This window comes from Salvelinus fontinalis, chromosome 6, assembly GCF_029448725.1.
Source record: "Salvelinus fontinalis isolate EN_2023a chromosome 6, ASM2944872v1, whole genome shotgun sequence".
NCBI classification, from domain to species: domain Eukaryota; kingdom Metazoa; phylum Chordata; class Actinopteri; order Salmoniformes; family Salmonidae; genus Salvelinus; species Salvelinus fontinalis.
In genome coordinates, this window is record NC_074670.1 from 59371920 (window position 1) to 59390053 (window position 18134).

The 18134-nt window shown below is 43.4% G+C and overlaps 1 protein-coding gene across 5 annotated transcripts in view; it reads right to left on the minus strand.

The window, feature by feature from the left end:
- LOC129858208 (septin-6-like) overlaps positions 1-15875 on the minus strand; it is a 45923-nt gene extending 30048 nt beyond the window's left edge. For all 5 annotated transcript variants that reach the window (XR_008759992.1, XR_008759991.1, XM_055927250.1 and 2 more), the window contains exons 1-3: positions 15769-15875; positions 12745-12859; positions 1217-1412 (exon numbers count right to left, since the gene is read on the minus strand). Coding sequence is in view for 3 of the 5 variants with exons in the window: in XM_055927250.1 (XP_055783225.1) it covers positions 1217-1412; positions 12745-12859; positions 15769-15798 (341 nt within the window). In the remaining 2 variants the exon portion in view is untranslated. The remainder of the gene's footprint in view (positions 1-1216; positions 1413-12744; positions 12860-15768) is intronic.
- Between the last annotated feature and the right edge of the window lie 2259 nt (positions 15876-18134).

Genomic DNA, 18134 nt, shown 5'->3' on the forward strand with positions numbered 1-18134 from the left:
ATGATAGTTTCTGGGTTCGACCATATTGATGACCTAAGGCTCGTATTTCTGTGTGTTATTATGTTATAACTAAGTCCATGATTTGATAGAGCAGTCTGACTGAGCGGTGGTAGGCAGCAGCTCGCTCGTAAGGATTCATTCAAACAGCACTTTTGTGCGTTTTGCCAGCAGCTCTTCGTTGTGCTTCAAGCATTGCACTGTTTATGACTTCAAGCCTATCAACTCTCGAGATTAGGCTGGTGTAGCCGATGTGAAATGGCTAGCTAGTTAGCGGGGTGCGCGCTAATAGCGTTTCAAACGTTACTCGCTTGCTCTGCATGAGTAACGCTGCTTCGAGGGTGGCTGTTGTCGATGTGTTCCTGGTTCGAGCCCAGGTAGGAGTGAGGAGAGGGACGGAAGCTATACTGTTACACTGGCAATAATAAAGTGCCTATAAGAACAACCAATTGTCAAAGGTTAATGAAATACAAATGGTATAGAGAGAAATAGTCCTTTAATTCCTATAATAACTACAACCTAAAACTTCTTACCTGGGAATATTGAAGACTCATGTTAAAAGGAACCACCAGCTTTCAAATGTTCTCATGTTCCGAGCAAGGAACTTAAACGTTAGCTTTCTTACATGGCACATATTGCACTTTTACTTTCTTCTCCAACACTTTTTTTTGCATTATTTAAACCAAATTGAACATGTTTCATTATTTATTTGAGGCTAAATTGATTTTATTGATGTATTAATAAGTGTTCATTCAGTATTGTTGTAATTGTCACTATTACAAATAAAACATTTTTTGAAATCGGCCGATTAACATCGATATCGGCTTTTTTTGGTCCTCCAATAATCGGTATCGGTGTCAGCGTTGAAAAATCCTAATCGGTCGACCTCTACTTCATAGGGGGCATCTCAAGTCCACACTTCATAGTTGGCATCTCAAGCATGCACAATTAAAGAGTGACATTCACAAACTATCAGTCCTGTGAAAGATATATTCTTGGCAGTGGTATACTGTAGAAACACCAGGCCTAGTGGTGAAACGGGTACTGAAACGGAGAGTTTCCTTCTGTTTTGTGCCTAATGAATGCGACCAATAAATGATTGTACAATCTATACATCTCTTAGACACATGAAGCGGAACCTGGGGCTCTAATCCCAAAGACAGACAGGCAGACATACATTCAAGATATGCATATGTTTATCTACATCATTGTCTCTCACCTGTCCTCTTTGTTGATTTGGTCTCCGAAGCCCACAGTGTTGACCACGGTCAGCTTGAGGCGCACATTGCTCTCCTGGAGCTCGTAGGTGTTGGACTTGAGCTGCACACTCGGCTGGTTGTGCTGGGTGGGTTCGCCCTCGAACTTGGTGTTGAACAGGGTGTCCATGAGAGTGGACTTGCCCAGGCCCGTCTCACCTAAAATACACGCATACCTTTCAATTCATTCGCCATTGTGTACTTTTTTTGTGGACTCTACTATCTGGAGTTTGAGTGAGATAGTTGAACTAAGCTCATTAGGCATTCATAAACTATATTCTTCTAGAGTCAATGGGTATAGGTTACAATATATCATTAATGGAAATTAGCATTGAACAGCAGGGAATATTCCAGATTGGGCTATTGTCAGAATAAATGTGGCCTTAAAATATTCTCCCATACTGTACATTACAGGATTTAGTACATCCTGTTGAAAATACTTCAGTTTTACAATTTGGACTCGGGCTGGAGAGCAGATTTCTCTAATGCCACCAGAATGTTAATTATATGGACTCTTCCCATTTGTCACTTCCCTATACATTTAGCCAGCTACCTCTGGCTCCTCCGTTGCTTTTGGCAGGAGGCGCTTTTTAATGGAATAAAAAAGATGCGCTGCAGAAATGTCTAATAACTTGGGTGCCTTTAAGAGGGACTACATTGAATGTGACATCTTGCAGCGGCGTAGCACACAAGATAATCCTATGTCCACCACAGTTATATCTAGAGCAGACCATCATAAAAATGGCCGCATGGGTCTGAGTCACGGATGTCCTGATGCGTTCTGACAAACTCACACTGTTTAAAGCTGTCAGTCGGGTGAGAAGGCGCCTTCCTTTCCCAGTGCAAGAAAATCTAGTGGTACTTCCCAAACGGCACCGTATTCCCTAAGTAGTGCACTATATTGGGAATAGGGTGCCATTTGGGATGCCCGAGGCTTACTTCTGTTCATCAGACACCACATCTACACACAGAGCACGCAGAGCTCTACACTGCCAACGGTATATTAGTCTTCCTTTCACAAGGCATCAGGCTTTCACTCTGAGTGCACACTAAATAGTGGAGGGGGGAGGGGGGTTAGAATGGAACAGCACAGTGCCAGATTCTCCCCTCCCATTTCCTGCGTCTGAGAGAAAGTCCACCTCAGGTCATCGTCAAGATGTTTCCGTGGTCTCTCATCATCCTCATAGAAATTTGGCAGGGCTGGATAAGCAATGAGCATCTCGCTTGGCAGGGACCCAAGCTGAACCCCATGCTAAAGATGGGGCCCTGACATCCAAAGGTTTCCATTTTAATGTACAAGCAAAAAGCATAAGAAATTTAAGTCTCGTGAGGACAAAAAGTTTTGCTATCGATTCAGTTCTTGCCACATGCCTTGGGATCACATTTCTGGGGCTTGAGCTGTAGGCCTGTGCAATTTTACAACTGTTTTGCTTCCTGGGATTCACACACACCCGACTTCATAGAGTAGACTGTAATAATAGAGGTTCTAGGGCTTCTGCCATTGCTTTTGAATGTTTTGAGTGCCACTGATAACTTTCAAGTAATTTAGAGTGTGGAAAATGGAGAGAGAATTATATTCTCTGTTTCCTACTTTCAACAAAATTGACCATTTGCTTTAAAAAAAGGCTAATATTTGAAAACTATATCTGTCAATAGGCAGGTTTCCATTGAGCCAGGTTTATTTAGACAAAAGCAATGTAACCAAAAGAATGTTTGCGACATGTGTAATGGAAACGGCTGTCCAATCAAAAACGTGTCTTTTGACCAATGAGTAAAATGATATGTTCGTTGTGTAGATAATCCTCTAAGAAAACCAATGGTCCAAACCTCATCTCTATTAAAATCTGTTCAAAACTTATTGGCCGTTTTACCCTTGTAGGATGGCCAAAATTAGGGTGAATAAATAAATGGAGGCCAGAGAAAAATAGTGTGAGTATTAAGGCTAACTGAAAGGTTCACCGTTGAACTCATCTTTCTTCTCCAATCCGGAGGACATAAAACAATATAGAGGTAAGATATATATCGATTTTGAGACATGACATTATCATAGATTAGTATACACTGTTCATATTAATGCAAAGTTCGTGTTTTTTCCAAAGACTTCTTACAGAAACAAGCGTATCTCTGTGAAATGTCAATGGAGCGCTGAGCATACCGCAAACGTTTTATTCTCAAAGTCGTTTACATTCAATTCAGCTCGTCATTTTAATTTAGATTTTTGCGAACCCGCGGAAACAACTTGAAGACCACGACCACAAATTGTTTGGGTCGAGAAAGCGGCGCCGTTTTTGTTGAGAATGCTGCGCCGCTCTGTAAACAGAGCTCGGTGCTCATTACCGGATATATTAGGTTAGGTAGTCCGACCTTCTGGATATCATGTTAATGATATGGGATATAAAATATAGGACAAAACACATCACGACAAGAGAGACAACACAACACTACATAAAGAGAGACCTTAGACAACATAGCAAGTCAGCAACACATGACAACACAGCATGGTAGCAACACAACATGACAACAATATGGTAGCAGCACAACATGGTAGCAGCACAAAACATGGTACTAACATTAATGGGCACAGACAACAGCACAATGGGCAAGAAGGTATAGAGACAACAATACATCACGCAAAGCAGCCATAACTGTCAGTAAGAGTGTCCATGATTGAGTCTTTGAATTAAGATATTGCGATAAAACTGTCCAGTTTGAGTGTTTATTGCAGCTCGTTCCAGTCGCTAGCTGCAGCGAACTGAAAAGACGAGCAACCCAGGGATGTGTGTGCTTTGGGGACCTTTAACAGAATGTGACTGGCAGAACGGGTGTTGTATGTGGAGGATGAGGACTGCGGTATATATCTCAGATAGGGGGAGTGCAGAGATGTGTCCTATAAGGAGCATTGGTGGCAAATCTGATGGCCGAATGGTAAAGGACATCTAGCCGCTCGAGAGCACCCTTACCTGCCGATCTATACATTTAGTCTCCGTAATCTAGCATGGGTAGATTGGTCATCTGAACCAGGGTTAGTTAGGCAGCTGGGGTGAAAGAGGAGCGATTACGATAGAGGAAACCAAGTCTAGATTTAACTTTAACCTGCAGCTTTGATATGTGCTGAGAGTAGGACAGTGTACCGTCTAGCCATACTCCCAAGTACTTGTATTTAGGTGACTACTTCAAGCTCTAAACTCTCAGAGGTAGTAATCACACCAATGGAGAGAGGGTCCTTCTTCTTACCCAACCACATGACCTTTGTTTTGGAGGTGTTCAGAACAAGGTTAAAGGCAGAGAAAACTTGCTGGATACTAAGAAAGATTTGTTGTAGAGTGTTTAACACAAAATCTGGGGAGGGGCCAGCTGAGTATAAGACTGCATCATCTGCATATAAATGGATGAGTGAGCTTGCTGCTGCCTGAGCTATGTTGTTGATGTAAATTGAGAAGAGCGTGGGGCCTAGGATCAAGCCTTGGGGTACTCCCTTTGTGACAGGCAATGGCTGAGACAGCAGATGTTCTGACTTTATACACTGCACTCTTTGAGAGAGATAGTTAGCAAAGCAAGCCAAAGACCCCTCAGAGACACCAATACTCCTTAGCCAGCCCACAAGAACGGAATGGTCTACAGTATCTAAAGCTTTAGCCAAGTCAATAAAAATAGCAACACAACATTGCTTAGAATCAAAGGCAATGGTGACATCATTGAGGACCTTTAAGGTTGCAGTGACACATCCATAACCTGAGCGGAAACCAGATTGCATACCAAAGTGAATACTATAGACATCAAGAAAGCCAGTCAGTTAATTATTGACACGTTTTTCCAACAGTTTTGATAAACAGGGCTAAATAGACATTGGCCTATAACAGTTAGGATCAGCTTGATCTCCCCCTTTAAATAAAGGACGAACCGTGGCTGCCTTCCAAGCACTGGGAACTCCCCAGCGAGGAGAGAAAAAAAAGAGTCAGAGATAGGCTTGGCGATGATAGGGGCAGCAACCTGAAAGAAGAAAGGGTCTAAACCATCTGACCCAGATGTTTTTTTGGGGTCAAGTTAAAGGAGCTCCTTTAGCACCTCGGACTCAGTGACCGCCTGCAGGGAGAAACTTTGTAGCGGGGCAGGGGAAAAAGCAGGAGGAGTGTCTGGACTAGTCGCATTAGAAGGGGTGAGAGATGAGGAAATGTTGGACGGGCAAGGAGGCATGGCTGAGTCAAATAGGAATCCTGACTTAATGAAGTGGTGATTAAAGAGTTCAGCAATGTGCTTATTGTCAGTAAAAACCACATCAACAACATTAAGGGACATGGGCAGCTGTGAGGAGGGTTTATTCTCCAGGTCTTTAACCATTTTCCAGAACTTCTTTGGGTTAGACCCACAGAGAGAAAACTGCTCCTTAAAGTAACTAACTTTGGCCTTTCGGATTTCCTGAGTGCACTTATTTCTCATTTGCCTGAACGAGAGCCAGTCAGCCTGAGTATGCGTGTGCCGAGCCTTTCGCCAAATGCAATTCTTGAGGTGGAGTAACTCTGCAAGATCACGGTTGAACCAGGGGCTGAACCTGTTTTTAATTCTAATTTTCTTTATGGGGGCGTGTTTGTAAACAATACCACTGAAAAGATTAAAAAAGAATGTCCAAGCATCTTCGATAGAGGGTATCAAGCTGATTCTATACCATATACAGAGGCCAGTACATGAAGGAAGGCTTTCTCATTAATGTTTTTTAGCAAGCATCTATGACAAATCAGGACAGGTAATTTCACTGAGCAGCCATTACGTACACAGGCTGTAAAACAGTGACCACTACGATCATTACAGAAAACACCAGACTGATACCTATTAGAATTATTTGTGAGGATAACATTGAGGAGAGTAGCCTTTTCTGGGTGTTTGGAGTCATACCTTGTGGGACTGGTAATAACCTGAGAAAGATTTAGGGAGTCCTATTGCTTTAAGACTTGGTCAGGTGGGCTAAGCATGTCCCAGTTTAGGACACCTAGCAGAACAAATTCAGACTTAGTGTAAGGGGCCAGGAGAGAGCTTAGGGCAGGTAGGAAGTTTCAACATGGCACGGACAGTGGCGAAATGTTGGCACATGAAAATAAATTTAACATGTAAAATGGCTTTTAATCCTTCTGTCTACATATTTGAAGACATAGCATATGGGGTTGTAGTGAGATACCCAATGGGCTGGACGATTCATTCTCATCACTCATCTTGAAAAAACGTATACCAAAAACTTGGAAATCAAACCGCCATCGTTAACACAATGAAAACATTGGATTTATTATTTAAATATTTAAATAGCAGAGGCAACAGATGAAAATCAAATGGATACAATTTAAGGCCAAGTGGCAAACAATAAAGCAGGCACTAGGGATGGGAGCATGCAGGCACTAGGGATGGGAGCATGCAGGCACTAGGGATGGGGGTGGGAGCATGCAGGCACTAGGGATGGGGGTGGGAGCATGCAGGCACTAGGGATGGGAGCATGCAGGCACTAGGGATGGGAGCATGCAGGCACTAGGGATGGGAGCATGCAGGCACTAGGGATGGGAGCATGCAGGCACTAGGGATGGGGGTGTGAGCATGCAGGCACTAGGGATGGGGGTGTGAGCATGCAGGCACTAGGGATGGGAGCATGCAGGCACTAGGGATGGGAGCATGCAGGCACTAGGGATGGGAGCATGCAGGCACTAGGGATGGGAGCATGCAGGCACTAGGGATGGGAGCATGCAGGCACTAGGGATGGGGGTGTGAACATGCAGGCACTAGGGATGGGAGCATGCAGGCACTAGGGATGGGGGTGTGAGCATGCAGGCACTAGGGATGGGAGCATGCAGGCACTAGGGATGGGAGCATGCAGGCACTAGGGATGGGGGTGGGAGCATGCAGGCACTAGGGATGGGGGTGTGAGCATGCAGGCACTAGGGATGGGAGCATGCAGGCACTAGGGATGGGAGCATGCAGGCACTAGGGATGGGAGCATGCAGGCACTAGGGATGGGAGCATGCAGGCACTAGGGATGGGGTGTGAGCATGCAGGCACTAGGGATGGGAGCATGCAGGCACTAGGGATGGGAGCATGCAGGCACTAGGGATGGGAGCATGCAGGCACTAGGGATGGGAGCATGCAGGCACTAGGGATGGGGGTGTGAACATGCAGGCACTAGGGATGGGAGCATGCAGGCACTAGGGATGGGTGTGTGAGCATGCAGGCACTAGGGATGGGGGTGTGAGCATGCAGGCACTAGGGATGGGAGCATGCAGGCACTAGGGATGGGAGCATGCAGGCACTAGGGATGGGGGTGGGAGCATGCAGGCACTAGGGATGGGGGTGTGAGCATGCAGGCACTAGGGATGGGGGTGTGAGCATGCAGGCACTAGGGATGGGGGTGGGAGCATGCAGGCACTAGGGATGGGGGTGTGAGCATGCAGGCACTAGGGATGGGGGTGGGAGCATGCAGGCACTAGGGATGGGGGTGGGAGCATGCAGGCACTAGGGATGGGGGTGTGAGCATGCAGGCACTAGGGATGGGGGTGGGAGCATGCAGGCACTAGGGATGGGGGTGGGAGCATGCAGGCACTAGGGATGGGGGTGTGAGCATGCAGGCACTAGGGATGGGGGTGGGAGCATGCAGGCACTAGGGATGGGGGTGGGAGCATGCAGGCACTAGGGATGGGGGTGGGAGCATGCAGGCACTAGGGATGGGGGTGTGAGCATGCAGGCACTAGGGATGGGGGTGGGAGCATGCAGGCACTAGGGATGGGGGTGGGAGCATGCAGGCACTAGGGATGGGGGTGGGAGCATGCAGGCACTAGGGATGGGGGTGGGAGCATGCAGGTCTGGGCAGATGAGATGTAGTCATTGTTTGTGTGCATCTGTGCGCCTGTAAATTGTCGTTCCTATGTACAAGTTCATATATGGATTGGGGGGGTATTAGAATATGGCCAATTCCATCCATGCAGGCTTTCACAGGCTACCTGAAATTTTAAACAGTTAGGTGGGAGGGCATACAGGCTGTTGCCAATGTATTAATGCGCAATTTGCCTAAATGGGTAATAAAAACACTTCATTTGCTTTGGATGTTTTATCTGCTCCACCATGCAACTGTCTAGTAAGGTTGAACACCTTCTCTCCTACTCAGCCCCTTGACAAAAGCTTCTCCTAAGTGGGTGAGACACATATTCCTGTTGCACTGCTGCTTGGATCCCACTGGGCGATCTGCTCCCCGTCTGCCCTGACTCCCTGTCTGGTACAGGTACCCCTGCCACACTCCCCCCTCTCTCCCAAGCTTTCGCTCTCATCTAGCACACAGGCACGCGCACGCACGCACACACACGCGCACAGGCACACGTGGAGGCTGCGGAGGGGAAGATGGCTCATAATTACGGCTGGAATGGAGCGAATAGAATGGCATCAATCACATGGAAACTATGTGTTTGATGTATTTGATACAATTCTACTCATTCCGCTCCTGGCATTACCACGAGCCTGTCCTCCCAATTAAGGTACAACCAACCTCCTGTGACACACACACACAGGCTAATTAACTTGTGAATCTTATGTGAGCTTTACTCAGAAATGCTTTAATTAATTAGTATAGGCCTACTATTTATTTATTGTATCTCACACTTGTATAGCCTACTGGACTCTTAGAGAGCTACTCTCTCAAGTTATTTTGTTGGGGAGAGTGACTCTTTTAACTTACAATGGCTAGCCCAATTTTTTCTTGTGCTTTGTGTTATTTGTTCCATGACTCCTGCGAACTTTGTTGACTATAAACTTGCTTGTTCAACAGACCGTGGGACAGACAATGTTTGTTCACACACTCGCGACTCTGACTCTCTATTGGTTACAAAGATTCTTGGCCTCCCATCCTAATCTAACCCTCTCTCGCCGGCTTTGCTGTACAATATGATCTTGTTGCCAGCTGATGCACGTTTAAATGTCATAACAAATCAACACTGCAGAGCACTCCCTGTCCTCTGCCATGCCCTGATTCTATTACTGCTGATGATATCTGGAAATGTGCATGTAAAACCCTGGCCTGTCTACTGTTGCTAGCCCCAATTCTGACTTGTGCTCTGATGATTTCTGCTTCCCTGATTTCTGCTCTCATAAAAGCCTGGATTTTCTGCACGTTAACACGAGAAGCTTATTACCTCAAATTAATCAATTGAAAGTGTGGGTTCACAGCTCTTATCCAGCCAGATGTGTTGGTCATTACTGAGCCATGGTTAAGAAAGAGTATTCTGAACACTGATGTTAACCTTTCTAGTCATTACCTTTTTCGGCAAGACAGATCTTCCAAAGGTGGTGGAATGACAATCTTTCCCAAGGAACACGTTCAGTGCTCAGTTGTCTCCACAATTTGATTTGCTGGTTTTAAGCATTAAGAAAATTGCTCTTTGTTGACTGTTGCTGGGTGTTATCATCCACCATCAACACCGGCCTGTACCCTACCTGCCCTAAGCTCTCTCCTGGCCCCACTAAGTCTGAATTTGTGCTGCTAGGTGACATAAAATGGGAAATGCATAAACCACCTTCCTTCATGGCCTTGCCTGAATTGGTATAGAATCCGCTTGATCCCCTCTGTCGAAGATTCTTGGACCTTCTTTTTTTATATTTTCAGTGGTATTGTTAACAAGCACGCACGGCTAACCCCATGTTCTGGAAATTGGTAGGAAGACCTGGATAATAAACCCTCCTCCTCACAGCTGCCCATATCCCTTAATGTTGATGTGGTTGTTACTGACAAGGAGCGTATGGCTGAGCTCTTTGTTGGATGCCTCTTTGCCAATCCAACACTTCCTCATCTCCCAGCCCTTCTAATATGACTAGTCCTGATGCTTCTCCCTCTTTTTCCCCTGCCCCCCTACACAGCTTCTCCCTGCAGGCAGTCACTGATTTTGTGCTGCTAAAGGAGCTCCTTAAACTTGACCCCAAAAAAAAACATCTGGCTCAGATGATTTAGATCCTTTCTTCTTTAAGGTTGCTGCCCCTATCATCACCAAGCTTGTCTCTCCTCTTTGGGAAGGTTCCCAGTGCTTGGAAGGCAGCCATGGTGCATCCTTTATTTACAGGGGGAGATTAAGCTGATCCTAACTGTTATATTTGGCCCTATTTATCAAAAATGTTGGAAAAACTTGTCAATAATAAACTGACTGGCTTTCTTGATGTCTATAGTATTCTCTCTGGTATGCAATCTGGTTTCCGCTCAGGTTATGGATGTGTCACTACAACCTTAAAGGTCCTCAATGATGTCACCACTGCCCTTGACTCTAAGCAATGTTGTGCTGCTATTATACATGCCTGGGTCGCTCCTCTTCTCAGTGCAGCTAGACTGGAACGAGCTGCAAAAACAACACTCAAACTGGACCATTTTATCTCCATCTCTACATTCAAACACTCAATCATGGACACTCTTGTCTACGGTGGCTGCTTCGCCTGATTATTGTTGTCGCTACCTTTTTGCCTTTTGTGCTGCCTGTGCCTAACCATGTTTGTACCATGTGGTGCTGCTGCCATGTGGTGCTGCTGCTTCTCTATATAGTGTTGTGGTGTCTCTCTTTATGTAGTGTTGTGGTGTCTCTCTTATCATCTGTGTTTTGTCCTACATTTTTATTTTTAATCACAGCCCCCAGCCCCCGTCCCCACACTAGGCCTTTTGTCTCTCGGTAGGCCGTCATTGTAAATAAGAATGTGTTCTTAATTGACATTGTTGTGTGTGACATCATTACGTCCAGCTGTATTTATCGATAGAAGATAGTTAAATGAAAATGCACCGTAACAGGCAACTGTCTAATTTATTTTCTATGCAAACTTTCTAAATGTTGACCAACAAAATAAATCACTGGACCAGTTAATGGAAACATAGCTAATAGTGCCAAGATATTATTCACCTAAGTTGTATACAGTTGTCATGATTGTCAAAATGAGGCCTAGGGCATGCGTATTTAATTCTGAGATACTGTAACAGACAGACAGTAATATATGGGGAGAAATAAACAGGTCTATTGCTTTGACTTGACATTATTGGTGGGAGCAGCACAATTACACTTGACTGGAATAATTTTACTGGCATTTCTACACCCAGTCCCAGACGACAGCTCGAACATGATGGAGGATGAATTAGCTACAGTAACCAGAGTGTACTACTGACTAGGGCGGGGCAATATGGTCAAAATATAATATTATGGTATTTTTCACATTTTTGACGGTATGATGGTATTTGACAGTATTTTATGTTGTTGATTGATAAAAGTTCTAAATTTGCTTCATGAGTAGTGTGTGACTAGGGTGGCAAGGCAACACATATATTCTAAATTATTTCAATGGGTCTTTCTCCATTCTGAATGTTTTATACTGTTCAATTCAACTTCAACCTAAAATAATTTCCTCAATTTCCATCAATTTCTGCATTTCCTGCACTCATTTGTGGTCATTTCCACACTGCCACGATATGGGCAAAAATACTAGGCCTTATTTTTAACCACATGTTGCAATTGCGATTTAGATCAAAACACTTTGGTGAACTTTTAGAATCATGGAAATAGAATGATAGAATTCTATAGTTAGTGGGCACTTTGAATATAGTGTTGTTTGGCAGGACAACGAATGAAAATGCCATGGACGAGTTATTGTGACAGGGTAGGAACCAAATTGATGTTAAGTGTTTCCTAGAGGACCCTATAATCTTTGACTACATTAAATCTTTATTCATATGGCCGACATATTCATGCTTCGCCTATTCCTCTTTGATTTAGAAGATACTGTTGCACAAACAACATGCTGATTTGAGCCTCCACCAGTACTGGTATCAAGCTGTATTAGCTTGCTACGTTTGCGCTGACTCAGTACTTTTATTAGCTAGTTAGCTAGCCAGCTAACTAGCGATTAGCATTAGTGGCTAAGACGAATTAGCTTAACTTGCTAAGAAAATACAAACTAGCTGTTTGCAGATGTAAGAAAAACAAACTAATAGTGTAATTACTGAACACTTGTGGATTTATATTAAGATCAAAGTGGAAACAACATCGTTGTCATCAACATTGTTGCATGTGCTGCATTGACCATGCAGACCGAACGAAAGTGTCTCGTTGTCAAGCAACAACAAATGCGCTCCTTGAGTGACGGGGTGGAAATAAGTCTGGAAAGCAGCATGGAGAGAGAACCGAGAGGGATGACTCAAGTAGCGGAGTAAAATATAAAAATGGACGTTACACACGGCGTATCACATTTAACAAACCAAACAATAAAATACCTTTATAGAAGGTAAAGTAAAAACCCAAACCGGTCCGTGCATAAATACCGGTATATAGTAAAATACGGTATACCGCCCAGCCCTACTACTGACTGGTGAGAAACAACCAAAGTGGGTCAAAGACAGAATGAATTAGGTTTACATTCACAGTGGAAACGCAATATATAAATTGCGGCAGAGAATGGCTCCCATTTTGCCTTGAGGAGAAAAGGGAGGTTTCACGCATGACACACTCACCAACGCAGAGGATGTTGAAGCAAAAGCCGTGGTTGACAGACTTGTTGACCAGCTGGTCAGGCATGCTGTCGAAGCCGACATGGCCGGCGAGAGGGACGGCGCGAGCACCTTCTCCCTAAAGACAAGAGAATGATTTTGAGATTAGGAACACTGAGTAAAGATGTGTAATTAATCATTAACCACCAGGTATAATCACAGATACATATGAAACGGGGGTGATATGGATTAGGCTATCGTAATTTAGGTTAACATAAGGCTGATCATAATAACATTATTATTTCACCTCAGTTTACACATTTCATGTAGAACATGACTACACAGCAATATGACATTCCCTCCCACAACTACTGGTGGTGTAAATTCTAAGGCCCAAACTGTTGAAGTGTTAACCACAGCTACAATCTATGGTTTAAGCTACAATTTTGCTATTTTTGCCAGACTAGTTTCACACATTCCATTGTATTCTAGCAAGATAACGCATGTCGGCTCAATTCTCAGGTTTAGAAACTCCCTCTGCAACTGGACTTCCTGACGGGGTGCCCCCAAGCTGTAAGAGTAGGCAAAAACACATCTGCAACGCTGATCCTTAACACTGGGGCCCCTCAGGGGTGTGTGCTTAGTACCCTCCTGTACTCCTTGTTCACCCACGACTGCATGGCCAAACACGACTCCAACACCATCATTAAGTTTGCTGACGACACAACAGTGGTAGGCTTGATCACCGACAACGATGAGACGGCCTATAGGGAGGAGGTCAGAGGGTAGTGCGTACGGCCCAGTACAATACTGGAGCCAAACTTCCTGCCATCCAGGATCTATATAATAGGCGGTGTCAGAAGAAAGCCCATAAAATTGTCAGAGACTCCAGTCACCCAAGTTAAAGACTGTTTTCTCTGCTACCGCACTGCAAGCAGTACTGGAGCGCCAAGTCTAGGGCCAAAAGGCTCCTCAACAGCTTCCACCCCCAAGCCATAAAACTGCTGAACAATTAATAAAATTGCCACTGGACTATTTACATTGACCCCCCCCCCCCTTTTGTACACTACTGCTACTCATTGTTTATCTATGCATAGTCACTTCACCCTTACCTACATGTATAAATTACTTCAACTAACCTGTACCCCCGCACACTCACTCGGTACCGGTACACCCTGTATATAGCCTTGTTATTCTTATTGTGTTAATTTTTACTTTAGTCTATTTGGTAAATATTTTCTTAACTCTTCTTGAACTGCACTGTTGGTTAAGGGCTTGTAAGTAAGCATTTCACGGTAAGGTCTACACTTGTTGTATTTGGCGCATGTGACAAATAAAGTTTGATTTGATCTGTGCTCTAGTTGTAATACACTTCCTGTTTTCCTGTATGCTGACATATTTGCATAAAGCACAGCCTACTGTTGAAACCACAATGTCCATATATGGAAAGTAAAACATCCTATTTTGAGAGGTACTGTAGAACAAGGGTATTGTTATGTGAGAGTAATACATGTATTATAACAGATGACACAACTTGATACAGGAGGACATGAATCCTACGAATCCAATAGGAAATGTTGTAGGCCTGACCCCAAATCCATAAGGCCCTTATATGGATGTGTGTGTGTGTGTGTGTGTGTGTGTGTGTGTGTGTGTGTGTGTGTGTGTGTGTGTGTGTGTGTGTGTGTGTGTGTGTGTGTGTGTGTGTGTCTGTGAGAGAGAGAGAGAGAGAGAGAGAGAGAGAGAGAGAGAGAGAGAGAGAGAGAGAGAGAGAGAGAGAGAGAGAGCAAGAGAGTAGAAAGCTAGCATCATCAGACATCCTGTTTCTAGAACTGCACAGGGTGGTGGTGTCGGCAGGAAAACAAGGAATTTAGATTACATGTAACTGACATGTGTACCATCAATAGTGAATCAACTGAAACACAGCAACGCCACCACTAAAATGGCTAAATGTAACAAAAATGTGCTTTTAAAATATATTGTGGCTTTGAGGCAGACAGCAAAATCCGCTCAGCTAAAAGGGAAAGTTGAAAATAGTTACACAGACTTGGGTAAACAGTTGTCAATTATTTGGATAGTTCGAATTGGGTTTAAAAGCTGAAAGGCTATTGGTTAAACAGACAGTATTTCTTGACTCAACACACTCCTCAGCTGGCCTACGTGTGCAGCATTCCCAAACCAAAGGCCTACTTGGGGTCAAAAACACATCTGCCTTGCACAATGACATAACGCTTGTTGTTGACTTCCATTTATTGAGACATTTGGGTTGAATTAATTGCACAAAAAAGCGTTGATGTAGGTAAACATAGCCGGAAAACCTATTTAGTTTAGCCTACCAATCCTTCACCCAGTGATTTTTCAACCTGACACATTCTGAAATTAAGTAAATCCCTTTTGATGAATCCACATTATTAGCCTTGTTATTATTTAGTTATATATCAATAATATTAATAAACCCCAAGCGGTTAACCTATATGATTCGTTATGCACACCAGACAACGCCCAGCAAAGTAACGGGACTGAGGACCAGAAACAATGTGATAGTCTACTAACATAATCGAACTCACGAGAGACGGCGGATATGCATGCAAATTACAATGTCCAGAAATAAATACAGTCATAATATCCAATCAATAATACATATCAATGTGATGTATAAATAGTTTTAACTGCGAAATGGAGAAAGGATGAGGATACTGGATCGCAACAATAACCAAGTAAGGGAACGCACGCGGGCAATAGCCTAAATCAGACAATCGAATGTTCGCGATCATTTTTATTTTGATAAACCATGCGATTTCGTAATGAGCGATATTTATCTAGATACATTGTATCAATGCGATATTAATGTTATAATAAAGAGGAAATTTGATATGGAGCTAGCTTGTAAAAACAGTACAACAACCATGGGGAGAGGGGCTTTCCACCGACATGTATCTATGCTGTTTGAGTTAAATTCACCCATTACTCAAATGTATTAATTTTAGCAAGTTACATCGGTGCCCTAGCCAAAAGAGCAGGAAAAGCATCCTTAATTATAGTACTCACCGCTTGCCTAGCTATTTCAGTGCCCGCCATGATTATTTTTTGTGATGAAGACCCTATGCAGGAAGCTGCATACAACAAGAGTTGGTTTCATACACGAGAGAATGTACCACTTGTCCGCAGATATTTATATAAACAAATAAAATATCCAAAATGGTAAGAGCATTAATGAAAATATAAACTTTTGAAAACGGGTGGTAGCATATGAAACATATACACTATGTTAAGCTGATAATATAACGTTTGCATAACCAACTAATTACATACATAACATACACCTTAGTTATATGGTATACCCCTATTTTCATTGGAACCTTCTGAGAAGGCTGGACCGGCTGGACCAGTAAGATGCCATGAAATGCTCATCTTTTTGCTGAAATTGTAAAATATGTTGCCATTTTTATCAACGCCAATAGCCTTTCCATCAAATTATAAACTTTATAATAGGAAGAGTACGATTTATCAAGGGGGAAACAAATAAAAGAGATAGGGAATTTTATATAATTGAAAATATTTTACATAAGTGATAACATCAGGCTGTTTTATAAAGTGAACAATTGATTTATGATATTAGAGAGCAAGTTTATTATCAGAACAAAAAAACATTAAACACACTGTCTGCAGTAGAGGTGAATGACAATCACTAGTGTCATGAAAATTGTTACAATGCATGTTTGGTAGTTAACTGTTATCCTTGCTATTCAGAATCCTTGGGACGTTCCAACTCTGACTTTACCCAGTTGACGTGGTGAAGGTACGGTTAAGTGAGGGTTATGGTTATTAGGGTATGGATGTCCCAAGGGTCCCGTATAGCACTAACCGTGCGACTGGCTCCCCCGTGTGCACGTAAACCAATGCAATGGGATGAAAAGGAAGCCGCGAATACGTTTCTGCTTATACAAATCAAAACAAACGGAGAAGCCCATGATACCGTACACGAATACGATAAAATGCACTCATATGATCACTAGCCACCAAACGGCAGGTCCTTGACACGGTATAATTTAGCACGGTAACTGGCGCTTAAGTTTTGCATGACAAAGGTATGCATGACTGCAGCTACCTAGCTCTAGCCAACGTTAGCATGCCACCAACTAGCAGTTTCTCACGATGCATTGTAGCTAAGGTTAAATCGTGGAGTTGAGAAACTGCTAGCCACCAACAAAACCAAAGGTTTTCTGAACATACTTGGACCCTGTCTTCACAAATGTTACTCTCAGGGTTTGTTTTCTGGGTTGTCACAAACCTCAAGCGTATTTTGATACCCTGATAGTTAATAATAAATAGCCTAGGTAATTGTCTGAGATAGTTAGGTAACAATATTTTACTAATTAGCTACTACTTGACCCAAACGGGAAATTGTTTCCATAATCTTCGCAGAGAGAGAAAATGCCACCCTCCATACACCTGTGCTAAAGACGCGCCAGCGGTTGATATCTGCTCCAGGTAGTCCGCCCTACATACACACAATTGTCAATTATTGACCTGTTTGTCTACCTTACTAGAACTCTCTGTGATGCTTCATAACCTACATTGGTTGAGTTAATTCCAATGAGAACTCGCATGCACTACCATCCTCTTGAAGACTCCGCTGACAGGAAAAAAGTTGCATGTTCCTTTACAGTCTGGTCGCAAGGCTTTGGGGGTAGTGAACAAGATCACCTCAACTCCAACTGTAAATGGACAAAAGAACAAACTCCTTGAGACACAGGTCAGAAACTCACAATTTCACAAATCATGTTAGCCAGGTGATGTGCCTATATCTGTGTAGTGATCATAATGTTCTCATTATGAGTCACCTTGTGCTGGCAGGACTGGTATATCTTCCACAAATGCCATGTTTGCCTGAAGAGGACTTTGAAGTGCTCGAGACATACACACGTTTGTCTCCATTGAAGAACCTGCAACGCTCCGATTCGCTTCAGGCTTTGGGGTTAAATTCCATTGTGAGATTGTCCGTTTGTCATATTTCAATTTCTCTCCTTTTTTTTTACTCAGACAATTCCACTACGGAATTGGATGCTTTCCTTCAAACTATCAACAAGCTGACCATTGACCTGCCCCCAGAGATAGATGTATGAGTCTATAGCTTTGTACAGTTGAAAACTTAATCTGTATAATTGTTTTTTTATGAATAAAGTTTTAGCCTGAATAGTTTCCTAGTGAGTTTAATTTGATTGTTGTCACATTGGCTGTCAGAACTCTAGGACACTTGCAATATGATCATGCTGAAATGATCCCTTGGTTGTCTCACAAGTCAGTATTGCCTATACCTATTCAAGGCTAACCCTTTAGGATATGTGTGAGCTGTGCTGTCAGTGATTCCTTGCCTGGTCCATGACCTGTCTGTGCTGCTGTCTTGTCAACTC